A 26,792-nucleotide genomic window follows, 5' to 3' on the forward strand; every position below is an offset into this window, starting at 1 on the left:
CCAAAATTGGGCTGCTTTAGGGCAGGCCCACAGTAGATGCAATAGCGTACCCTTGTCGGGACATCCTCTCCAGCAGTGCGATGGGATTGAGGGCTTGCACTTGTTGAGAGTCTCAAGGGTGCGATACCATCTATAACACACCTTAAAGGCTCCTTCCTTGTTGGTTATACATTTGGAGCTCTTGTGCGCGCGGGACCAGATGCAGTTCCATTCCTCCGGGTCGATCTCTCTGCCGATTTCCCCTTCCCATTTTAACATGTAGGGCTCCTTCTTGTTTGGGTCCGTTCTGTCCAGCAGTCTGTACAGGGTAGCCACCTTGCCTTTGGAGGGGGGGGGGGACAGTAGGGATTTCTCTAGGGCCGATAGTTCTCTACTTCCGCTTTGTTTGACTACTTTGTTTGACAGCCAGTGCCTAAGTTGTGCATAGCGGAACCTTTCGGTTTCAGGGACTAGGAATTTGGCTTTGCAGGCTTCAAAGTTCAGCAGGCTGCCGTTTTCGAAGATGTCCGCGATGATGCTCAGTCCTCCTGCTTTCCATTTGCCAAAGCTGTTCGGGGAGATGCCTGGGGAGGAATCCGGGTTGTCCCAGATGGGGGTGAGTGGGCCTATCGTGGTTTTGCGGTTCCATTAGTGGGCTTACTTCCACCAGCTTGCCACTGTGTTTCTTGTCACTGTTAGAGGTTCCCTGTTGGTGGGGTAGGCAGGGCTTCTGATATGGGGTAGACCTTCTATCGGCGTCAGGCACCAGTTATCGTCCGATGTCAACCATTGAGGTTGGGGGTCCTGCAGTTTCCACACAAAGGCGTGGGAGAGCTAGACCGCCAGGCAGTACCTGCCAACGTCTGGGACACCCAGGCCGCCTAATGCGGTGCTTCGGAGCATGATGCGCTTTGGTATCCGCGGCTTCTTCCCTTCCCAGACAAATTTCAAAATGTCTGTTTGTAGCTTGTGGATAGCTTTCCTGTGGACCGTTACTGGGAGGGCCAGGCAGTGATATAGTAGCCTTGGGATTAGATTCATTTTGACGGCGGTGATCCTTCCGAACCAAGAGATTTCCTTTGTTTGCCATCTAGCCAGGTCCTTTCGTAGATCTGCAAATAATGGGTGGAAATTTATTTTGTAGGTTCTTTCCGTTTTCTTTGGGACTTGGACGCCCAAGTAGGTGAGGTGCTGCTCTATCCATGGGATCGGGTATTCTGCCCCTAAGGAAGCCCTGCATTTCTTCTGCAAGTTGACACTCATTACTGCCGATTTCGTAAAGTTTACTTGGAATCCAGCTGCTTCTTTGAACTGCTCTAATCCTGCCAGATGGCTTGCATGGATTCTTCTGGTTCAGTGGCTGTCAGGAGTATGTCGTCTGCGTACATGGATACTTCATAGGGCTCTCCGCCGACCGAGAGGCCGTGGATCATCGTGTTTGCTCGAATTCTATGTGCAAAGGGCTCCATTGAGAGCGCAAATATGAGGGGGGACGGGGCAGCCCTGACTGGTTCCTCTTGTGATGTTGATTCTTTCGGACTTGCTCCCATTCACTCTGAGGCATGTGGAAGGGTGTTGGTAATTGGATAAAATCCATTTGGAAACGTTCGGGCCAAATTTGTAATGGCGCAGCGACTCCTGAATGTAGCCCTAGTCTGTCAAAGGCTTTGTGTGCATCGAGTGACATGACTATCAGCTCCGACCCCATTCTGTTATCTTACTCGATTATGTTGACCGTTCGCCTGATATTGTTGTGTGTGCTGCGGCCCGGGATGAACCTGGATTGGTCCGGGTGAATTATGCCTGGGGGGATCGGAGCTAGTCTATTTGCCAGGATCTTTGTAAACAGCTTGGCGTTGTTGTTTAACAAGGTGATAGTGTCATGATGCCTGCCCCCGGACATCAGGATCAAGTCCATCTGCCCAGGAAACGGGCATCCAAGCACCCACTGGGATTCCCACAATCACATTTAGGAGCTATATGGGTGCGGTCCTAGCGCCAGAGGCGCCAGGCACATATTGTTAAATTTACCTCATGCAGATCATGCTGCAAGGAACTTAAGCATAGGCCATCGTGAGGCCCGGAAGGGATTCCTTTTCTTTAGGGACTATTTTTTGCTTGGGTGTGGTTTTGGGACTTCTTACCTGGGACTACTTTGAAGGCTATTTAAACCACGCCCGATGAACAGCACACGCTTTGTGTTATTCTGCCTTCTGCAGCGTAACGCTCACCGTGCCTGCAAGCCGAGCATCCTGTCTTCAGCCACGCCCGCCTCGACTCCGGACCAGATCCTAGAAAGAAGGGAAAGAAGAAGGAAAAGTTAGAACAAGGACATTACCTTTTGATCATCGGCAGTTCTCAGAGCTGCCGCACCATCGAATAGTGAAAAAGACTTAAAATTCAAACGCATCGCATCGCCAGCTGCAGCACCGCGCCATACTCACCAGTCTTCACAGCATCTCCACGAACCGGCGCAGCCTCCATCGCCTCATCGCCGAAATCCTGGCATCTGAAAAGACAAAACAAATAACAAGGTGAGCCAATTGCCAACAAGGACAATCCTTTCACCGCAAGATACTTACTTGAGTTCATCGCCCGAAGCATTCTTCTTCTGCACACCATTTCTTCTTACGCTGCACCTGTAGGGAGACAGAAGGTAGTCAGTTAAATACATGTGGGCCATTATTTTACGCCGGACAGTTTGGGAAATACAGACTCTTACCTAAGCGCTTCTGCTTCCAATGAGGTGATCATCCCTCGGCTCAAGCTGCAAGGAAAAAGGGAGAAAAGAGGGGCAAGAGTGAATAACAGACATTTTGAACTCTAAAGAACTATATGCTACTTACCTCGGAGTCATCAGTTGTCTGGAACTCGCCCAACTCCTTCAGACCAGTGAAGTAACTGGTTTTCTACGCGCCCCTGCCTTCCACGCAGGATGGAGAGCTTATCTTGTCAAACTATAAGGTGAGACCAGTGAAAGGGAATACAGGAGGTGTTCAGTGGGGAACAATTAAGTGCGTGTATCCTCTCGCCCACGGGTGGCCAATTCCCTTTTTCCTATCTTTAGGAGATTATTCTTACGGGTCAAGCAGACGAAACTAGGAGGGCCAGTCCAGTCAGCCATCACCGCACTACGAGTCACGCTGGTGGAGTCCGTAGCAGTCCAGTTCCGTTCGACGCCCATGTGCGGTCCAGGTGAGCATAACAGATAGGTCTGTATGAGGTGCATTGGGTCCGGTCTTTCCCTGGTTTAGAGATAAGGATCGTCACCAACTCTTCCATTGATGGGGTTGTGGAGCCCGTTTCGAGGAAGGAGTTGAAAAGAGCCGCTAGCTGGGGAGACAAGATGTTGGTGTATTTTTTGTAAAACTGGGCGGTGAGCCGTCTGGGCCCGGGGCTGTGTTTTTTAGTGAGCGGATTGTGTCCCCTACTTCTTCCGCTGTAATTGGGCATTCCAGTGTTTCCAATTGAAGGTGTGGCGGCAATCCTTGGGCGGGCTTCAGGAAGTTCCGCTGCGCCACTTTAGATGTTGGGGGTCCGGACATGGTTTCCCTATGGTGCTGTGCCATGAGTTCGAGGATTTCCGGCTTTGTATAGCGTAGGTTGCCGTGGTGGTCTGCCAGGCATTGGATATTATTTCGCGAGTGTACTTTTTTCAGCTTGTGCACCAGGAGGCGGTTCGCTTTGTTGCTATTTAGGTAATAAAATTGCTTTGTGTAAAACAGGGCTTTGGCTGAGCGATCCGCCAGGTGCTTTTCCAATGCAGATTTCGCTCTCTTGAGATCTCGCCCGGTAGCCTTGGCTTTGTGCTTTTTGAAGGCATCCTCCACCTCCTTGAACCTTTTCTCCAGTTTGTGTTGCTGCAGTTGGTTGAGCCTCTTGAGCCTTGCTGCGCAGTTGATTGCCACCCCGCGGATCACTGATTTCATGGTGTCCCAGATGACTGCCCTTGGAGTTTCATCGGACGTGTTCTCCGCGAAATAGTTTGTAAGTGCCTCGGCTATTTCCGCTCTGCAGGCGATGTCCGCCAGTCTCTGGTTTTGTAGCTTCCAGGACCATCTCGGTGTCTCTGGCATGCCCCAGGTCTGCAGGCGCATAACGACTGGAGCATGATCTGAGATGGCTCGCAAGCCGATTTGGATATCTTCTATGCAGGGGAAGAGCTTGCTGGATGTCAGCAGCAGGTTGATTTGTGAGTGGCCTCTGTGTACGTGCTAGAATAACGAGTAATCCCTTACCTCCTTGTTGAACAGCCTCCAGGCGTCAACGGTTTCAGTTTCCCGCAAGAACTCTGCCATGGCCAGTGCCCTGGCGTAGTCCTCCCAGGACGGCCGGGGGGTTGGGGGGAGTGTTTTATCCAGAGCAGGGTCTGGTGTTAAGTTGAAGTCTCCGCCAATTAGAAGACGGCCTTTGGAGAAGGCTGTCAAAGTTGGTAGAAGGTTGCGAAGAAAGCGGTCCTGTGCACTGTTGGGGCAGTAGATCGCTGCTAGGGTGATGGGGAGGTCAACGAGGAGGCCTTTCAGCAGCAGGTCGCGGCCTTCCGGGTCCCTTTTGGTTGTGATCTGAGTCAGTGGGAGGTCGCGGCTGAGGAAAATGGCCACCCCTCTCTTTTTCTGGTTGAAGGAGGCGAAGTAGCGTTTTGGATAACCGAAGAAAGATATCCGATTTCCGTCGGCAGCCACTAGGTGTGTTTCCTGTAAACAGACGATGTCCGCAGATAGTTGTGAGAGTTTCCGCTCCACTGATTTCCTCTTGCCCGGTGCGTTTAGGCCCTGTATATTCCAGGTCACCATGGTGATTTCCCTATCTGGAGTAGCCAAAAGGGTCGAGTATAGTTGCTACTAGGGGTAGCCCCATTGTTGCTGCTTGTGCCTCGTAGCATAGCTTGGTTGTTTGGGACTCCCGATCCCTATGAAGAGGCTTCCCGTCTCCACGACTCCATCCCCCCACTTCAAACAAAAACTTGGTCCTACGGTCCAGCCTTTGACCAACGGGGCCTGAGACCGGGCCAACGCAGCCAACTAGGTAACAGGCGACTGCGCCTCTTATATTTCTAGTGTAGCGAGAGATTTACCCAACAGCGTAGGGATTGAGTTCTATTGGGTTAAAGATCCAGATCTGTACTTCCCTGGGCTTGTCCTAGTTGGAGTTCTCCTATGGCACATCTTATCGATTGTTCGCTTTTTTGCTCTTGGGGGGAGGCCCGCGTACTCTGCAACGTCTCTCGACTTGGGACCATGAGTTTAAGGGTTCTCGTCTGGCATCTCCGGGGTCTGGTGCAGCTTTATCGAGCTCCTCGTTCCCGGCCTCGGGGTTCATGAAATGTTCTGCTTCCTTTGGGGAGGAGATCAGATGTGGGTTTCCCTCCCACGTGAAGGTCAGGGCTGTGGGGAAGCTCCACCGGTAAGTTAAGTTGTTCTTGCGGAGCCATTCTGCCATTGGCTTTAGGGCTTTCTGTTTCGCCAGGGTTGAAGACGCCAGGTCCTGGTACAGAGATATCGAAGCGTCTCTAAATTGGATCCGAGCTGAGATTCTGGCCTCTCGCATTATCTCTTCCTTGACTCGGAAGAAGTTCACACGGTCCTGGGCGTCTGGGGGAGAGGTGGAGTTTTGTCTCGCCCGGGTCCTGTGCACTCTGTCGAGCTCCAAAGGGGCCTTGTCCGGGAGAGTTATGATGACGCGGAACAGTACTTCTTGCATGCCTAGTATCTTATGTAGCCTAGGTCTCATCCCTTTTGTGTGACGAGCAGATATTCAGCTGTTTAGGGAACTGTATGGCAAAGCAACTGCCAAAACCCAAAGATTCTTACATACTGTTATCCATCGGGCACTAACACGATAAATGAAGGTCCCACAGTAGCTCGACTAAACTGTGAAATGTGAAAGCAGTGTTACTATGTATGTCAATCGTAATAATTGTACTATTTAAAAGAAAAAAGGGCTAAGAGGATAGATTTTAAAAGAAAAATTGCATACTTTATTTGGGCACTTTATAAAAACATTTTTGGCAAAAATAAAAACAGATGGTAATCATTCGTCCCCCGATTTGAACTGTTCAATGAGCTCTGCTTTGGGTGGACATGGCATGTTGGCAATGTATGTGTGCTCTGAACAATGAGTATGCATCTCTACGACATTAATAATAAGATACTTAACAAAATCGAATTCCATTTCATCATATACTGGTTTGACCACCCATTTTTTTGCTTCTTTTCGTAAAGGCCATAGTGTAGCGAAGCATCCCTAAGTTTCCTGCAGTCCTAGATTGTTCACGGCCAACATTCATCGTCATGCGCTAATACCGCTAGTAATGTCCTATATTTCATCCCCCTGATGCCGAAATGCAATCTCTTTGGCCTGTACTTTAGGCACATATTGTGGAACACCTCCAAATCTCCTTTGTGACAGAATTCTGAGAGTCCCTTCAGATCTCTTTGTAGAGTTTTATCAAACACAATCTTCTCAAGGGCTTTGTGTGGAGGTGAAGATGGAATCAACCACTTCTTCCGTGCCTGCTCCATGGACAAAGGGCCTTGTTCACATTGGTGGAGATGTTGGTTTTCTGTCCAGTGGTAAACGTTGAAACAGTGGTGCATTAGTGGCCGCAATTTTTCCAGTAGAATTTTTCACAGATCCATCACATGTTTTGGAGCTCCACCAAAGATGGTTGCTGAAAGACTGGGACCACTGTGAAATACTTTCCAAACTTTTTTTTCCCCAGGAGCAGATATTATTTTATTGATTGATTTGGCAACATGCCATACATCTAATTGATGTTTATTATTTGGAAACTGCTCTCTCATTGCCTTGGCTATTGAAACGTGTCTGTCCGTGGCTATGAGGTCAATTTGCATTCCCCTCGATTGTAGCCATGGGGCATAGTGTTTGGTTGGGGGTGAGGGGGCCATGGGGCATAGTGTTTGGTTGGGGGTGAGGGTGCCATGGGGCATAGTGTTTGGTTGAGGGGTGGGGGCCATGGGGCATAGTGTTTGGTTGAGGGGTGGGGGGTGCCATGGGGCATAGTGTTTGGTTGAGGGGTGGGGGCCTTGGGGCATAGTGTTTGGTTGGGGGTTGAGAGAGCCATGGGGCATAGCGTTTGGTTGGGGGGGAGGGGGCCATGGGGCATAGTGTTTGGTTGGGTGTTGAGGGTGCCATGGGGCATAGTGTTTGGTTGAGGGGTGGGGGTGCCATGGGGCATAGTGTTTAGTTGAGGGGTGGGGGCCATGGGGCATAGTGTTTGGTTGGGGGTTGAGGGATCCATGGGGCATAGTGTTTGGTTGAGGGGTGGGGGCCATGGGGCATAGTGTTTGGTTGGGGGTTGAAGGAGCCATGGGGCATAGTGTTGCACTCCAAGAGTGAACCCAATAATAAAGCTAAAACAGGCACAGTTAGGAGATGTACATCCTTTGCTTTTTGAGGAAACCTGACTCAACCAAGGCCATACTCCTCTTGGGCAACCCAAAAAGCAAACTATAGCAGTCCAAAATAACGAAATGTCCAATCTAGGGTCAATAAAATATATATAAGTTAATTAAACAGACGAGATACAATAACTAAATAGAAATAAATTATAACGATGGAAAATGTGTAGTACAAAATATAAGTTTGAAATGCAAATAAAAATCGTTACCCCTCAAAAACGTATTCTTTTTCCATGTGTTTAATACAAATTGGGGGTTTAAAAAGCCTCCTGCCATGCCCCGCCTACCGCCCCGCCCACATTTACTTTTTTCGGCCCACTATAGCCCTCATGTATTTTGACGGCCCTCTGTCAAAATCAGTTGTGCACCCCTGCTCTATGGGCTCTCCCCCTGCTCCTTCATCTGAAGCAAGAAACCTTGGAGTTATCTTTGACTCCTCTCTCTCCTTCCTCCTTCACACTCGGGCCATTGCCAAGAAGTCCCACTTTAAACTCTTCTTTCTCAAAGGAATTCTCCCTTTTCTCACTTTTCCCCCAGAAGCTCAATGTCACCCGAGCCCTGGTTCTCTCTAGGCTTGACTAGTGCAATAGCCTTCTCATGAATCTACCTTCTTCCACTCTACAGCCCCTCCAGCTAATCCAAAACAGGGCAGCAAGACTTATCCTTGACCTTAAGCCCAGAGACCGCATCTCTCTTGCCCTAAAAACTGTTTACTGGCTCCCAGTTGCTGCACGGATTAAATTCAAATCCTTCTGCATCATCCACAAGGCTGTCTGGTGCCTGGGACCATGCTATCTGCAACTTTCCCTTACTAAATACTCTTCCTTTAGACCTCTCTGTGTGTAAAGCGTTTCGCTAAACAGTCGGCTGGAGGCCGATCACTTTCTTCAGCTGGCTCCCTCTAATGGAACAGCCTCCCCCTTCCACTTTGTCTTGTGCAGGACTTCCTCAAATTCCAGAAGCTCCTTAAAACTGTCCTCTTCACCTCCTCTTTCCCTTCTTCCCTCCTGTGCTAATCTCAGTCGATGTGATTGGTGACCAGGTCCCTTATGCATCCTTCGGTGTCCTGGCCTCCCACACCCAATCGCCCCAGCATCTGCCTACCTTGCAGCACTTGCTTCAGCACCCCCGGCCTTCATCCTGTAGGCTTGCACTATCTAGCCAATGGGGCTCCAGGCCGCATAGCACTTACCATACTGTGCACTTCATCTGCTGCTCACCCACGAGCATGGCATTCCAGCACTTGCCCCCGCTCTCACTTCCCCTCTTCTCTCTGCACTTGCACGTTCTGACTACTCACAAGGCATAATAGGTTTGTCTTTATCTTCCACTGTACTCCTTGTTTTCTATCCCATGTTTCCTCCCTGTTGCCCTGTGGGTGCTTTGAAACAGAATTGACGTATATGCGCCTAACAAATGCACAATAAAACAAATGTTTTCCTCAGATATGGGCACAACACTGAAGATGTGGTCTCCCAAACTGGTGACAACACTCTAGTTGAGGCCTCCCCAATTGGACATAACTCTCCAAATGTGGCTTCGAGAACTGGCCACGATAGTGCAGGTGTGGCCTTCAAAACTGGAGGCCATATTCTAGATGGAGCCTCCGAACTGGGCAAAATACTGCACAGTTGACGGTCTCATGACTGGATACAAGGCCCTAGATGAGGCCTTGCCAATGCCTTATGCAGATAGTGCAAATCCAATTTCTCTGTTGGACACCCCTTCCTGTATGAAGCCTCACATTCCCCTGATTCTCCCCAGTGGCATACCCTCATTTTTGGACACTCTCGTGGTCAGTGGACGACGTAACCCCCTTGGTACAAGCAACACTCTGAAGGTACTTGTTAGGTGCAAGCAGAGTATATGTATAGGAGCCAGTCTGATAAAGCAACAAAAAAAATTTAACCTTTCTCCTTAGCACTATGGTTGTTGCTAGGTAGGCTGGTGGGGGCTGGAGGTGGAGCATTTTGCTTTCTGTATACAGCTGCTTTCCCTGTTGCTAAAGAGAGGAACACAGTTTACAGCTCCCCCTTCCCAAAAGCAACCAGGTTGATTTCCGAGGTGGATCTCTGTCCACCAATGTTAAATACAGATTTCAAAGCCTCACTTTCTAAATTTCAGGGAACTAGTGTTCACACAACAGACCCAGGTATATATCGCATCCCTGCGCAAACATTTCCCTCTCTCTCTCCACTTTAAGGTTTTGGGAAGCATTGGGGACACTGTTTAACATGTAGCCGCCCCTTTAAATGCCAAGAATCTCCTCACAGTGGCAAAGCCCCATGCATCTTCAGATGAAGACTCCGTGTTCTCCTCAGGTTGGTGCAAAGATTGGATTTGACCACACTTTCTATTGAAGGGCATTCCGTTTCTTTACAAATGTATCACTACATGGATTAAAGAAGTTTAGCTTTTATTCTAACAATGAGATCTGGGGGACAAACTTGCAGTGTTGGTGCTGATGTTGCAGGGTGAGACTGTTGCATTGGTGAGCAGTGTAAGAAGCTGGTACTGGTTTGCAATATGACAAACTTCCATGTGAGGATAGGTGGAAAGCTCACTACTGGGCAGTGTGAACTTTGCACTCACGGGCGGTGAAGGTAAGACTGTTTAGCAGAGTGACAAGGTTAAATGAAATGCTTACTTCTACTTTACTTTACTTGTAAAATGTACATAGCGCTTACGCCCACAGGCATCAAAGCGCGAACATAAACACAGATAACAACAACGAAATCACGGGACAAAACCAGCAAAGAGCATTGTCAGCAGAGGATGGAGGCATCTTACCTTATAACCTGAATTGTATCTTTGCAAGTTAATAGGTGTCTATTTTCTCCATCTTTTGTACTACTGGTTTTCAGTTTTGGCTACTGAGTTACAATGAAGCGCCCTATATAAGCCAAAACCATTTCAATGGAGTACATAGGGAACGGAAATATGATATGAGGAGGGACACACAGTTTATGGGTAATGCTTGCATATTTACCCCTCCATTGGCTGTCCATGGCCATACTAACCCCTATAGCCATTAGCATGCACTACCTACCCCTAGCCACCCAAAACCCATGTTTCTGGGATGTTTTTGAGAAAGCTCTATTAAGCCGTAACATCAAGTGTTGTCCTGTAAGGCCCTAACAATGTTATTTCAAAGCAGTCTTCTCAGAGCCTGTGGCTTAATTGCAGTTGTAAATGTGATGCTAGTTTAATAAAATGTCTTAACGAAGTGGGCTTTCAGCACTTGATTCATAAGCAGTATGTGTGTCCTTGCATATGCACCTTGCACTGAAGTTCTGTTTAACACAAGCAGTGGATATACCAACAGTTTTGGCTTGTGTATAGGTATTAGACAGCCGTTTGCCACATGCCTACACAAAAGCCAAAACTGCTGGCTTTGCCAATGCTTGTTTTTTATTTGATATGAGGTGTTCACTCCACACCTGTAGTCTGGTGGCTCTTCAAGAAAAGATTGTTTTAGTTTATATTGTCCTCAATTTAGACTAATTATCTATGCCTTACTATGTCTCTCTCAACACGTGTTTCCCCATTGTTGCATCGTCCATTAACTCAGATGCTTATCATGGCAGAGGATCGCTGAAAAAGAAACAAGTGATAATATTGGACTTTACCCATTAATTGGGAGAAGAGGCAAACCTTGTTAAAATAAAACCATCAAGCTTAGTTGATCATCCACTTGAACCTGTCAAAAATAGCTGGATGAATGCTAAAATCACAGATTGGATACACACTTCCTCTCCTGATGAACCATTGTTAGCAACAATGGGGAAACACGTGTTGAGAGAGACATAGTAAGGCATAGATAATTAGTCTAAATTGAGGACAATATAAACTAAAACAATCTTTTCTTGAAGAGCCACCAAACTACAAGTGTGGAGTCAACACCCCACATTAAGTTGCATTAAGGATTGTAATGGTGTGAAGTAAACACAAAATTGGAACTATTTTTGTTTGAATATTCTTTAACCTATTGTGCAAAATAAAAAGTCAAAACTGAACTGACTCACCTTTGAACAAAAACATTTTTTGAGTAAGGTTGGTGCATTTGAGTAATATTTTCCAAACCTTTTCTTTTTCACTAAAATTGCATCTGTGTAACAGCCACACAGTTTGGGGAAAAACTCATGCTGACAACCCAGCACAATCAATTCAAAATGTGCATTTAGTCTACTTTGTTTTACACCACAAATTAGCGGTCGCCAAGGGAATACTTCTTTACTCAAGGCTGGAAAGGTTTTTCTTGTTTATTTGTTCATGGATATCCTTTACTATAGCTAAACGGATTCCATGAGGGGCCTAGGGGCCTTGATTTGATATATGCGATGGGTCTCTTTGTAATTTGTCCTTTACTCCGCATCTGGCAGTGTTTCTGAGGCGTGGGCTTGGAACTTGTTTGAACACGATGAATCAGAGGCTTACTGTGGCCTCATATCTTGTTATGGGGTTGGGGCTGCTGGAGTGAGAAGAATCTTATGTAAACTCCAGCTACATACACCACGCAGTAGAAAAATGAATATACTGCTTTCCACCTTACAATTCAATACTTTTTACATGTCTCAGTTTAAGTTTGCTAAAAATACAGTGTTATTCAGAGAGAAGTGAACTGCATGGCAAAATACAATGGAACTACACATTGTGTTTGGTTATGATCCACAAGTACATCTTCTGCGAACAGCCTTAGAACTATGGCACTGTGGGAAAATCCTGGAATTGTTCCTTTTTATTTTTGCATTTTTACATGAGTTCTCAATTGAAAGGAATGCATTTTAAAATTGCAGATGTATTTTCTCAACTCATGGCATCCGAATTATATTAAAACTAGTGTAAAAGCCTGTGTACACAGGATACATTTCATAAAGCAAGACATTTTCAGAGAGTTCATATATTGTGTGATATATTTTAATGTAATTTATCAATTGGCATGACATTATCCTACTGCTCCGCCAGTGTGAATGCCCACCCTCTTGAAACCAAGGAGCGTCCCTGCATGCAAATGTGATTAAATAATGTGGAGTTTGCTGAGGCAACAGTATGCCATATAGGGACTTTATGTACCTACCTTCTTTATGGTGGTCCTTCGTGCTGCCAACACCACATCGATAGGCAGCAGAGATAGTCTCTGAGCTCCCATCCCTGAGAACAGCAGCACATTCCATGCACACAGTCTCTACAGGTGCCTCACATGGCCTGATTGGTCCCTGAACAACACATTATACTGTGGATGGGAGGCCAAATAACACATCTGAATTTGGATATAGGAGCCCACCCATCTCGTCCTTCTCCCTCCGCACATTCAGCTTTCCCCTTGCAGCTTTAGCTGCTCATCTGGGATCCCTAACTACTGAGTTTCCAACGAATTGCATATGTCATGTTAGCAAAGATTTAGGCACATCAAAAAGACACAATCTTGATCACAGCTATTTCACCCATCATTGATAGTCCGTAGGTTTGTATTTTGCCCACTTCACACTTAGCCCTTCTGTCTTTTTAGGTTTTCTAATGTGACCAAGAATTCCTTGACAGACATACAGGGGTTAGTCACCAGCAATAAGATTTTGTTGGCATAAAGCACCAAGGGAATACCCATTTTGTTTGCTGAACTTGAAGTCTTATTATTCTATGCGTAAGGCAACGGCTCCCTCTAGTGGGCACAACACGCAAAGGGGGTAGTCTCTACTACACGTGACTGCATCGGACAAACATACATCTGGCCTTTTATTATATTGTATGATGCTAAGAATCCCAGTACATTTTAAGCTTCAGGACTGTGATAACAAGTGTTCTCTGACTCAAGAGTTGTTTTGCTTTTAATCGTACTCCAGATACTGGGCCTTAGAATTGTTTGTACATGTGTCAGACGTTCCAACTTCCTTTTGAATTGTTCTGCATGTCCTAGAGATTGACAAGCCAGTCTCTGGATTGGCTTAAAGTCCTTTGAAATAGCTTTAATTTGTTGGTCGGATGCGCAGTTATTTGTACCAAACATTTAACATTTTCATTATGGTAGCGAGTAGGATGCGCAATCCAACCGACAGCATATTTTTGTGGATGGTGCCTCTTTTGAACTTTCAGAAATAGTTTCTGTTGGCAGTTCACTTTAGACAACTATCTGCGCTGTATTATCTTCCACAGACCTGAAAAGAAAATGTCATAATTTATAAGGGACCAACTAGCTAAATGAAAAAAGACCTGAAAGATTGTGTGAGCATAATTGCCAGAAAATACCCAGTGCTTTTAACACATGATTACTCCGAGGGGTTAAATCTTTTCCAACTTCTGTATGCTAAAACTCAGAAATGTAATCCATTACACTCAGTCACACTGAAATGGTTTGTAATATGAATTGATACATTTTGGGCTTTGTAAGATGTGTCTAATTTCATAATGCCTATGCCTTTTAGCCATATTCTCTGATGGTAATGAAGATATTTCAGCTTTGCATGTGACATTTTCTGGATGTTTAATCATTAGTTACACTGCGCAGGGTTGGGCTGTGCAGGGTTTTGTTTGATGTTGGGAATCTTAGGTAGTTAAAAGCACACATGGTGTAACAGGGTTCTAGTTTTGTGCCATTTCTGTTGTGGCAAAGGACCCATTTCATATTGGTGCCAAGGATTCACTTCTGTCAAAGACCATTGCAAATATAGTGTCTCTTCCGACTGGGATATATCAGCACACATCTCAGGTTCTTGTGTCTTTTTCTCTTACTTTGATTTAAAAAATAAATGTGACCATGTCGGGTTCCCTCGTGGCCTGTGGCATTGTGGGTGTAGATCCGCATTAAAATGCCCTTTTTACCAGTGACCTGAATTCTGTTTTCATGTGGCTTTGCAAGTCTTGTTACGTTGCCCTCAAAGTACCTAATCACCTAAACAATATTGGTCTTGATCAAGAACCCTTTGAAAGTTATTTGGAGAAGGCTGATCAATAAATGGACATTTAAATGAAAAAAGGCACCAAGGGGAATTAAATGACAGAAACAGGGTGCAAAATGTGCACTCGCCACTAGCTGGTGATATGACTTTCTGTGAGTAAGAAATGGTGTGCAGTGTGTATGCATATAATTGAGGAGGCAAGTGACTTTTTTATGGCTGGCTAGTAGCTTGCAGTTTGAATTTCTTTTCCCCTGGGGCAGGAACATTGTTTCGATGTTGGAGGAGTCTTAATTCCAACTCACTGCATATGAAAACCTGTCGGGTCTCTGCCCGATTGTCAGTATATCCTTCGCAATCACACACGCCCCACTCTGGAAGTACTACGATTAGGTGTCCATATCTTTTTACTATTTTTTTCCATGCACGGTTCTGCAAGGATGGCCAGCAAGCGATCTAGTTGCTGCCACTGGATGGCAGTTTTAGTGGTGTGGACTATCTTCCCTTTGGTACCGAATCTTAGCCAGTAGGTCATTTATCATAAAGCGCGGTGCAGTTCCATTAGTACTACTTGGAAATAAACTGCATCACCTTTTCCATGTTCATTGAGGACTACTGGATTTCCTGCTGTTAGATGGGCCCTTGCAGCCAACTTCATATTTTGAGCACCTTTCTTGACAAGGCCATGAGCTGTAATTATTTCTATTATTGGCATTGCAAATGTCAAACTACTACTACTAGTACTACTTCTTAAGGTGACTACAGTATACACTAGTGCAGGGATCCCCAACGTGTAGCTCGGGAGCAACATGTTGCTCGCGGCACCCTAAATTGTTGCTCGCCAGTTGCTCGGGGCCATTGTGTGGAGGACTAGAAGGAGGTGCTGAATGGATGAGACCTCAGTAGCACTGTAGTCAGTACAGAGTCCTGGACTGTGCAAGAATGTTGGCCAATGAGCCGCTGTGTTTCCAGCTGGGTTTTTTTTATACATGCAAGATTTGTGTTTGGTGCCACCATGCACATAATTTTACAGTAAATGTCCTTACTAGTTATGGTAGTCTCATTGCTAAAACCCTGTCATCTCCAGTTACTTTGCCCAGCTGATAAATGTATTAATGAGTACATTATTTGAACCATGTTTGTGTCATGGAGAAAATTGGCCTATTCCGTTCCTTGGTACAGCTAGTATGAGCATAGTGGACAAGGAGGTGGTATGCATACCCAACTTTCCTTTATTAAATAATGTGCATGCACACTTTCTGTACAAGTGAGGTTTGTGTTTGATGCCACCATATTTATCGACAACATTCATTTTGGTGTCACCTGTATTTATATTACATAGTGTCCTAGTGGAAAAATGGTAATCGTTTGATACTGTGCCCATCTGGCACACGGTTAATGGGCAGATACGGTAAATGCATGCCCACATTTTTCATAATTAATTTTCCCTGTATTCCAATCCAATTAAGTTATTGTTAACTTAAGGCAATCTTTTATGCCATTTTGAAACTATAAATCTGACCAGCAGTGTACACACCCCTCATTAAATCATGGTTCAGTTTTCTTTTTGAGATTCTACATTCTGCATCGAACCATGGTGCATCCCTTTCTATAACCTGGAGCTCCTGAACTTGGGGGCATGGTTTGCCAATAGCTCTGTAATGGATAGTTTCTCCTAAAGACTCAAACAAACTCACGCTTTCCTTTGTGGCCTCTGAACTGTACAACAGTTTTAAGAGAATATCTTTATTTCTTGTGAATTAGTAATTCTTTCCAATGCCTCCTTTTCGAGCGTAGGCATCGCCAACCAGCCGCTCTGGCTGTCAGATATCTTCTTCGTGGTGCCTACCCTGGCCATTGGAAAATGAACTCCAGAGGATTGTGTTTACTCTTTGTTCAATAAGAAATGTAACATTTCATAACATTCCTGAAGAAAAAAAACATCCACAATACAGTCATCAATGACTGTGGAACAGTATTGCTGATCTCGTATGCTTAGGAATGCACCATTTGCCATTAAAGATCCCATAAATTCCTAGGCAGAATCTCAGTAGACCTGAAAAATCAGTGCCCCGTTTGTGGCCCTTTTTACTGTCCATACATTTGCACTAATATTTTGCTCAGGAACCTGAAACCCCTGGTAATGTTTACTTACTCCTACTCTATTTTTGAACAGCTGAACTGGTCCTATATGTCTAAAAATGTACTACTGACCACTCAATCTCCTCAACATTTCTTGTAAATCACTAAACGTCAAATGAAGTTAAAGGCCTTCCACATTTCCTTGACTAGAATAACACGTGGTCTAGATAACTATTAAGTACTGCAAATTAAATGTTCTATACACAGTTTTAACTTTGTTACATTTCTAATTTGTGTTGCAAACAATTTGTCCGCCAACTGTGCGCCGATATGTTCCGTCGAAAAATTGATGTTGCTCACCATTTAATTTGATATGCCAATTTTGCTCATTGCACACAAAAGGTTGGGGACCCCTGCACTAGTGAAACATTTTGCTTTTTTAGTACATCTAGATTCTATATCCAGTACTTTTGACCCATACCTTTTGCAATACAAACCTGATGTAAAATATGAATGTTTTACAACAAAAAAACTTATGTTACTGTTTTTGTGTGTTTTTGGTACCTATTTTAAGATGGAGATGCGACGGAACTGGAGCGGACGCGGCAATACCTGAATGATGCTTTCCAGTCAGGAGCCATGACCTGCTTGATTTGTATTGCTTCCATCAAGAGGAACCAAGCTGTAAGCATGCCGTTCTCAATTCAGGAGGATTATTAAGTAACGTTTTATGAATATATAACCAATTGGCGTTTATGATGTGTCATTGTTTAAATTACATAGCCAGTGAAGGCTGGAATCTCTATAGCAACACTTCAAAATAAAAGTCCTCTGTATAGAGCCTTTACTCGTGATAAATAACTACTATTACCGAGGACTGTAGTCCTTGTCTTAAATGTCATGTGATCCATTGACTGGTCCGAGTTATAATGCAGCATCTTCCCATGGTGGAGGGCAGAAGTGATGGGGTGAAGGGAAATGTGAGCTGCCTTGTGCTCTAGCACCACGCATTTGACATTCTTTCTAGTCCTGGCATGACGCCGAGTTGTTGATTGGCAATGGATGCATGCTCCCTGGGCACAGGAGCCATAATTGCTTCAGTCACCATTTTAAACTGTTATAGTCATGAATACAATTTGCCAAGTTCGAGGAACGCTCATAATCTAATTTGACTTTTTTAATTTATCTCAGTGCAGTGGCTCATTTCTCTAGGTAATAAAGGGAAACTGTTGTTGATACATTGTCTATGATGTTATGTCTCAAGATTGGGGTGGCCGACATGATTACTTCTTTCAACACCAATAGGCAGTTCAGTCTGCAGTCTCACCTTTTCTTTGCCGTTATCATTTATGAATAAACACAGTCGTTAAAAGACAGAGCAGTTGCATGTTTCTTTTTAACCTTTAGTTTGATTTGCCTGTGGCATTGCTTGTAAAGGCAGTGTTGCGTGAAGGTACACTATACAGGCCATGCCTCACCAGGCTGTTGTATATAAATAACATATCGTCATTCTTACCTGCCTTCCTTTTAAGAACAGTGTTTACTTTTTTGGTTTTGCCGAATACAAGCTATTGCAAATGCATGTGTGTCTGCTCATCAGTTCTCTGTGGCTTTCCTCTTAGGTGTGGAGCTGTTCAGGTTGTTTCTGCGTATTCCACATGCCCTGTATTCAGAAGTGGGCCAAGGACAGTGTTTTCCTGGTCTCTTCCATTACAGATGATGATTTTGGAAAGAAAGATTACCCATGGCCTTGGTAAGATGCATAGATTTTATAAAGAGATTTTTCACTGTAGAGCCAAAAAAAATGGGATTCAAGGGTGGAGGGTGTGAAAATTGATTTCTAGAATATGGCCTGATGAACAGATTTTAGAAGGCCGCCCTAGTTATAGTGAACAGGGGGACTCTGAGCGGTTAGCCAAAACCCAATCAAGGGAAACGTGGAGAGCAGTCCAGGCTATTCCCAGGAGAGGGAGAGTGGGGTCACCGGTTGTTAGGGAGAATTCTCATTTCTGTGCTAATTCCCTTCAACCTTAGAGACCCCGAGCTCTTTTGCTGGACTTTAGGACTTTTTAATTTGAACCCTGGAGTGAGTGAGACCTTTTTCTTACTCTCATGTGTTTTGACCTGATTTGGATTATGTGTTGCCACTGTTTTTGGAGTCTAACTCCATAGGCATCTACCTTTGTATGGGGACACATAGCACCTTCAGCGAAGTGTCAATGAGAAGTCCTTTTGATTTCTCTTAAGGTTTAAATACCTTTTCATGTGTGAACTACCGTTCCCAAGAATAGTAAAGTGAAATTGACTTTACTTACCTTTTCTCTTTGTAGGTCCAGCACACCCCATCTTATGTCGAGTGCTGGGGGTGGGGGGTTACCTAGTAGCCCCTTAACCTATTCTCTTAGGTATCATTTTTTGTTACCCTCACTACATTAAATGGCTGGTGGCAGTGGTTTATTTGTCCTACCATTGTGCTTTTCTACCGCAGGCTGAACCTTCGGCTGCAGTATAGCACCCATGGGGGACCATTTTGTCAAAATGGCCCCGGTCTTCTTTGTCAAAATGTCCCCGGTCTTCTTTTTTCATCATTTTCTGTTTGTGAGGTCTTTCTTGGGTTTTACTCTGCATCAAAACAGATTCAAGCTGTTTGTTTGTCTTTCATTTGGCGGGCTTCAGACCTGAAGCCCGCCCTTGGTTCCAGTGTGTCTGGAAGGTCAGGATGTGAGGGAGGGTCCCGAAGCTCCCCTGTCCTTTGTCTCTAGGAATTCTGAATGCAACCAGTCCTGATTGGCTGGCTGACTGTCCTTTCAGGATAGCCACCCTGCTATGTGATTGACAGCCTAGGCTGTGCATGAATGGGAGAAACCTGCTTAAAAGGCAAGGGTTTTGGGACTAGAGTCAGATTTGACCACTGGGAGAAACACCTGACGAAGAAACCTGCAAATGAAGCTTGCTGCATCCTCCTGGACCTTTGAATTGCCCGGTGAAGCCCTGCTGCTGTGCTGAAACTCCTTTTTCAATTTGACAGAGAAGGTTCAACTAACCCTGAGACGAACACCACTGGACCATCTTCCCCGACTGGCTGTATTCTTCATTGCTGCAGTAACCGAATGCCAGGGTTCGAGTAATCCGTAGTCGAGTGAAACATCTGAATTCCGGCTAGAAGCTCCAGGAGTATTCCAAGGACCCTACAGAAGCAGGAACGACCAGAGCTCGAGTGCATGAACCAAAGAGTGAAGGAAGCCCAACCGGTATCCAAGATCCACAACGGTGCTGTTTGCAAAGCGCTGAAACAGCGAAGTGCTGCTGAACCGAAAAGAGCATGTAGCTGCCGACGACCTCCCAAGTACTGCTGCAGGAGCCCTACAGACATCCTCCTCCTTGTCCCCAAGACTGAGGCTCAGGAACACAGGGTCTGCAGTAGGCAAGCTGGACCAATCTTCTTCAAACCAGAGGTACTGTTTAGCCTTGGGATACTTACCTCATTGTCTTTTAGCTGTGCTTTTCTCATTTGGGAATTGCAGTGGCTTACTTTTAGAGCTTGTGACCCTACAAGTGATTTTTCTACAAACTCTATAACTTTGCAAGACTTTTATCTAAGAAGTTCCTCAGCTTCATAGACTGTGTTCCAATTGACTTTGGCTGTCCTCGCTCCCTGCAGACTCTTCTAGGCCATTGACTTTGATATTGTTTGTCCCTCAAAAAAAAACCTTACCTCTCTGCAACCTCAGAGTCTGCAAAGTATAACTAGTGTGATATATAAATGCGATTCTCCAGCATGGGGTCTGGCATGTATTCACATGCTCATGAATATTCCCCGTCGTCAGGCTGGGAATCCTCGGTAAAGAAAAAATCAGTATCAGTTTCGTTTCTGATCTGTCTTTCTTAGTAGTAACCAATCACTGATCTCTGGGTCACACTGCCCCCAGCCAATGACTGCCCTCTCCCTAAGCCCCGCCTCTGGCAGCCATCCTCATATTTTTACCGCACGCTCAAGTGTTGGGAGTCCTCGTGCTTTAGCTCTCGGGTTTTTGCTGCGTTTTCAAGCTTTTTCGGGAGATTTTCTCATTTTTACGGTTTAATCGAGCCTCAAGCTCCACCGTTTCTACTTCCGATAACTGGGACCCATTTCGGAATTCTTCTACGCCCCTCAAGGGTGAAGTTTTCGTCGAGTTTACGCTTCTTGGAGGATTCCGGAAGATCTGCGGCCTACCTCAACGGACATGGCCCAGGACAAGGGAAGCTCGACGCCCGGATCCAAGCTGTTCAGGTGCTGCCCTGGATGCGGATTACAAAACTTTTTCAAGGAGGACGAGCATTTGCGATGTCTCTACTGCCTTCATGAGGACAAGACGCACGTGGAGAAGGACTGTGCGTTCTGCAAGAACCTTTCGGAACGGACCAAACAAGATCGTCGTTCCCGCCTCGCCGCCTGGCTGGAGAAGGGCACAGCAGGTGAGAAGGCGAAGAAAAAGTCTGAGCGGGCTTCTAAGTCCTGTGAGGACGCCCCCGCGACGGGGGCCCAACAGAAGGCCAAGCACCACGAGTCCGCAGGCACCGGGAGCGCCGAAAGGTCGGGCTCTTCGGCTGCCAAGCAGGGCGCGACTTCCCCGGCACGTTCAACCACGAGCCAGCGCTCTGGTTCGGGGAAGAGGAAGTCCGAGAACCCGGGTAAACTGCTGGAGCGGCCCCGGTCAGTCTCGAAGGGGGAGCGAGGCGCTGACCCGCCCACCAAGGCGAAGGCCCAGGACGCACCTAAGGTGGTGAGGGCTTTGATCCAGCCGGCAAAGGCCTCGAACGAAGTGGTCGCTGCAACCCTGGCGAAGCTGGCTGAGACTACGCCAGTGGAAACGGCCTCTCGGCCCAGAGTATCCCTGCCACCGCGGAGGGAATCCTCTTTTCAACCCATCGTTAAGACCCCCGTGAAGTCCCCAGCGGAAAAAGAGGGGGGTCGGGCCGGTGGTCATTACAGACTCGGAATCAGCCTCTGAGGAGGAGCTGGTGGAAACTGAGAAGGGCCTCAACGAGAGGTTCATAGGCCTCAACGAGAGGTTCGAGAAGGTTCGATCCCAGGGGACGGTCCTCGCTGACGTGATCGAAGATAGCGACGAAGAGGGCCCAGTGGAGCGGCCATCCTGTCCGTCGCAGCCATTACCCGAGCCCCAGGATAGCTCGGTGGCCATTTTGTTGACGATCCAATCCTTATGTACCGAGATAAAGACGAGATTACCACCGACCCCGACGGAGGATCCAGAACCAGGCCCGTCGGGAAACACTCCGAACAAGCGGAGGAGAGTCCAGCCCTCTCCGCCCTTCGTGCCGCGAGGCCTGTGGACCCCTCATCCTCCTCGCTGGACCCTAGAGAGGATACGGCGATGGATACAGCGACGGGGACGGACGACGGCGGCGGCAATGACACAGCGGACATCCCGTCATCACCCCCCCGCCCCTCGGGCTTCTCCAGCCGACGAAATTGGCTCCTTCCACGCCATGATAACTAGGTCATCCGAGCTCCTCCAGCTCTGCCCTGAAGAACAAAAAAGGAAGGGTTCCTTTACCAATGTCGAGAGGCCAAGAGGAAGACGGTCCTCGCGGTGCCTTTGCTCGACGACATTTGGGACGAGGGGCTTGCTGTCCTCAAGAACCCTTCCATGACACCCGCCATGACAGGTACGAAAAGAAGTACCGAGTCCCTGATGCCGCCCCCTTGTGCCTCAGGGCCCAGCCCACGCCGGACTCTGTCGTTTCGGCAACTGCTAAGAAGAAAGCAGCGGGTGCAGCGGCTTCAACTTCCACTTCCCCGCCGGACAGCGAGGGCAAGAAGTTGGACTCCATGGGACGACAAGTCATCTCGTCGGCGGCGACGACGATTAAGGCAGCCAATGCCTTTAGCGATCGTGGGCCGCTACGACAGGGAGCTCTGGTTCAAGATAGCACCCCTGCTAGACTTCCTACCTGACGACAAGAGGGCGGAGGCCCTACAAATTCTGCAGGAAGGCGAGGTGGCGTCGGATCATGCCATAACGGTGGCAACGGACATTGCCGATACCGGATTTTGCCAACTGGGCAACAGAGTTTGCCTCCGACGACAAGGATGGCTCGAGACGACAGACTTTCGCCAGGACGTCCAGACCAGAGTGTTGGATATGCCGTTTCGACGGCAACAACCTTTTTGGTAAGGCGGTGGACGAGTCTCTACAGGCCATCAAGACCGACTCGGAGACGGCCCGGGCCTTAGGGGTACTTCAACAACGACGGCCCTTTCGGAGCTCCGGAGGCAGACAGGGTGCCTCCAAAGGGTCCAGCGGTGGCTCCTCCACATACCGCCAGGCGGCCCGCTCCTCTTCCCAGGAGGCCTACAGAGGTCGCGGCAAGCAAGGGGGATCCCGCCGTCGGCGGCAAGGCCGCCTCCAAGCAAGACTGACCCAGCTGGGTCGTCGGGCCACCACCGAAGCACCACGGTGGGAGGCCGGCTCGTGTGGGAGTCCATCTCCACCGACCGTTGGGTTCTGGACACCCTGGCCAACGGGCACTCGCTGGAATTCCAAAAGAAGTGCCCTCGCATTCCTCCCGTGGCCAGGAACGCGAATCACGTCCCTCAAATGCTATTGGAGGTAAGGGCGATGCTCAAGAAAGGTGACATCAAGCTCGTCCCCAGGAGGCTCCAGGGCTCCGGAATGTACTCAAGGTACTTCCTCTTCCGAAAGAAGACAGGCGGTTGGCGCCCCATCCTGGACCTGCATCGGTTAAACAAATGCATCAAGGCGCAGAAATTCAGGATGGTCACCCTCTAGCACGTGCTGGGACAGGTGGAGGAGGGCGACTTCCTACCGTCGTTGGACCTGGAGGATGCTTACTTCCACATCCCCATTCTAAAAGGGCACAGGAAGTTTCTCAGGTTCGTGGTTCAGGGACGCCACTACCAATTCAGAGCCCTACCGTTCGGATTAAAGTCAGCACCCAGGGTATTCACCAAGTGCCTGGCACCAGTGGCGGCGCGACTGCGCCTGCAGGGGATCCACGTCTACCCCTACCTGGACGGCTGGATAATCCAGGCAAGGACAAGGGAACTCGCCATCGAACACACAGCGTGGACCGTCCGGCTGCTCACGGACCTGGGGTTCGCCATCAACTACCCCAAATTCCACCTGGTTCCGTCGCAAGTAGCACTGTTTCTGGGAGCGAAGCTCGATACAGTGGGGTAGTTGGCCTCCCCGTCAGAGGAGAGGACCAAGACCTCCTGGGCAAGGTGCGGCGCCTGCTAGCCACGGACGTGGCCAGGGTGAGGTCCATCAAGTCCCTCCTCGGGATGATGTCCTCATGCATCTATCTTGTACCCCTTTGCAGACTTCAGATGCGTCCGGTACAGGAGTTCCTCGACGCCCGCTGGTTTCAGGTGACGGGCTGCTTTGAGGACAGGATCCCTCTCCACGAGGAGTTCCGTCGGGCGATCCTATGGTGGGGTACCCGTGCTCACCTCACTACAGGCACGGACTTTCAAACCCCGGCGTTTCAGGAGACGGTGACGACGGACGCCTCTCTGGAGGGTTGGGGGGCCCACACCGGAGATCTCCACGCAAGAGGCCTTTGGCTCCCGGAGGAGAGGTCTCTCCACATCAACATTCTGGAGCTCCGAGCAGTGTTCTGGGCGCTCAAGTCGTTCCTTCCATCCCTCAAGGACAAAGTGGTGAGGATCTTCACCGACAACACCACCACGATGTTCTACATACGGAAGCAAGTGGGCACCAGATCCCCAGCCCTATCCAAGGAGGCCAAGGATCTGTGGCACTGGGCCGTCGCCCAGGGGATGTTTCTGGTTCCCTTCCACTTGGCAGGAATAAAAAACACCATCGCCGACTCACTCAGCAGGGAGCTGCGCTCGTGCTACGAGTGGGAACTACGTCAGGACCAGGTGGATCGGCTCTTTCGACAATGGGGCAAACCCCGGATCGACCTTTTCGCGACGGCGACGAACTCCAAGTGCCAGAGGTTCGTCAGCAGGTTCCCGCAGCCGAGGAGCATGGGCGATGCTTTCTCGTTCCCCTGGGACGTCCTGTTTCTATACGCGTTCCCTCCGTTGCCGTTGCTGCTCCGCCTCATCAACCAGCTCAAGAAGTCCAGGTGCAGAATGATCCTCGTCGCACCGGCATGGCCGAGGCAGATCTGGTTCCCGGACCTTCTGGACTTGTCAACGTCCCCACCAGTCAAGCTGCCGGCAGACGCAGATCTTCTCTCCAGAGAAGGGGGCGCCATTCTCCATCACGACCCACAGTCGCTGAACTTGCAGGCCTGGCTCCTGCAGCACTAGAGTTTGGAGGGTACGATATCCCGGCTGACTGCAGAGAGGTTCTTGCACAAGCCAGGGCGTCCTCCACTCTTAAGTGTTACAGTCATAAGTGGAAGAGGTTCTCTGTCTGGTGCCGTGCACAGAAGATTAACCCTCTGCGGATTACGGCCCCTCAAGTACTGCCGTACCTACTGTCGCTGGCCAAAGCTGGACTGGCTCACGCCTCCATCAAAATACATCTGGCTGCCATCTCCTGATATACCAGGACTACGGGACGGGCGTCCTTGTGGTCTCATCGCCTGGTGAAGGAATTTATGAAGGGACTATTCCGATCGTTCCCGCCGGTGAAGGTTCCTGCCCTGGCGTGGGAGCTTAATGTGGTGCTGACCAGGCTCATGGGGGCCTCATTCGAGCCTATGAATTCGGCACCTTTGAAGTTCATGTCATGGAAGACAGCGTTCCTCGCGGCCATCACCTCCGCACGACGAGTGGGAGAGATCCAGGCCCTATCTTGCAAGCCTCCATAATTGACTTTTCATGACACAAGGGTGGTGCTGAGGACGCACCCCTCCTTCATGCCCAAGGTGCCATCGGACTTCCACTTCAACGAGCCCTTGGGGTTACCGGTTTTCTTCCCGTCGCCTTTGACCCCGGTCGAGAGGACTTTGCACTCGCTGGATGTAGCTAGAGCGCTGAAGTTCTACGTGGACCGCACGAAGAGTTTTCGGAAGACGTCACAACTGTTTGTGAACTTTGGGTCTGTGAATCAAGAGAAGGCTCTCTCGAAGACTTCCATTTCCAGATGGCTCTCCGGCTGCATCATGCACTGTTACCGGTTGGCAAACCGACCGCTGCCCGGCCGTCCGAGAGCCCATTCGACCAGAGCGATTGCTGCTACTACGGCGTTCCTGTCTGGTGTGCCCCTGCTGGACATCTGCAGGGCTGCTACGTGGAGGTCTACACACACCTTCACAAGATTCTACTGCGTCGATCGGGACTCCAGGGAGGAGTCCAGGGTCGGCCAAGCAGTGCTGCGCAACCTGTTCGCCAAAGGTGAGCCTGGTGAGGAGGTAAGAATTGCTTAATGTTGAGTTTTGGATGTAATGCTTAATGTTGAGCCTTTGCCACCTCCCGTGGTTGTGCATGTGTATACTGCTATGTATTCTTTTATTCATGAGCATGTGAATCCATGCCAGACCCCATGCTGGAGAAGGAACAAGTTACTTACCTGTAACTGTTGTTCTCTAGCATGGGTCTGGCATGGATTCACATGCGAACCCTCCCACCTACCCCTCGGCGGCTCTTCACTTGGTCATACTGCCACTTTGCGTGCTACCAAATCTGAGGTTGGCTGCCAGAGGCAGGGTTTAGTTAGAGGGCAGTCATTGGCTGGGGGCAGTATGACCCAGAGATCAGTGATTGGTTACTACTAAGAAAGACAGATCAGAAACGAAACTGATACTGTTTTTTTTCTTTACCGAGGATTCCCTGCCTGACGACGGTGAATATTCATGAGCATTTGAATCCATGCCAGACCCATGCTGGAGAACAACAGTTACAGGTAAGTAACTTGTTCCTTACCGTTATTGTGATTGAAGGGTGTAAGAATTGTGTAAGAAGCATATACAAAGATTAGCCACTAACTTGTTCTGATTCTGAAAAAAGTAATTTTAAAGTATATTTACATTGTTACATGAATTGCCTTTTTAAAGAACGCTTATTTAAAACTTGATGTTAAATAAATAACTATTTATAACTGAAACCTTGAGTGTAAATGTTACTTGGTTTCTTTTATTTACGCATTTCATTGCTACAGCTCTAAAGCTCACATTTACCCCTCTTGAGATAGCCTGGCTGCTCAGTCACACTACCAACATGTGTAGTACAGACCTATACCAAAAGGCAGGTTACCTAATTCCAAGCAGATAAGGGTTGTGTAGTCTCACATAGTGTTACTACACCAATTCTTACCTAACATTGGTGGCAGCGGTGGGATTGGCGTAGAGTGGTTACATTTGATTATTTGTTTTACTTGTGCCCAACTAAACCAGCCACAAGGCTAAGCTCCACCAAAAAGTTAAGCAATTGTAACATGCCAAATATGGATAACTTAAATGAGTCCGCCCGGACTTA

At 47.9% G+C, this 26,792-nt stretch overlaps 1 protein-coding gene across 3 annotated transcripts in view; it reads left to right on the top strand.

Annotated features, from left to right (window-relative positions):
• Positions 1-26,792, top strand: part of NFXL1 (nuclear transcription factor, X-box binding like 1) — a 1,058,117-nt gene that overhangs the window by 71,706 nt on the left and 959,619 nt on the right. For all 3 annotated transcript variants that reach the window (XR_011282282.1, XM_069631709.1, XM_069631710.1), the window contains exons 4-5: positions 16,947-17,056; positions 17,995-18,125. Coding sequence is in view for 2 of the 3 variants with exons in the window: in XM_069631709.1 (XP_069487810.1) it covers positions 16,947-17,056; positions 17,995-18,125 (241 nt within the window). In the remaining variant the exon portion in view is untranslated. The remainder of the gene's footprint in view (positions 1-16,946; positions 17,057-17,994; positions 18,126-26,792) is intronic.

The sequence above is a fragment of the Ambystoma mexicanum genome, chromosome 6q, assembly GCF_040938575.1.
Source record: "Ambystoma mexicanum isolate Mex_15411 chromosome 6q, UKY_AmexF1_1, whole genome shotgun sequence".
NCBI classification, from domain to species: domain Eukaryota; kingdom Metazoa; phylum Chordata; class Amphibia; order Caudata; family Ambystomatidae; genus Ambystoma; species Ambystoma mexicanum.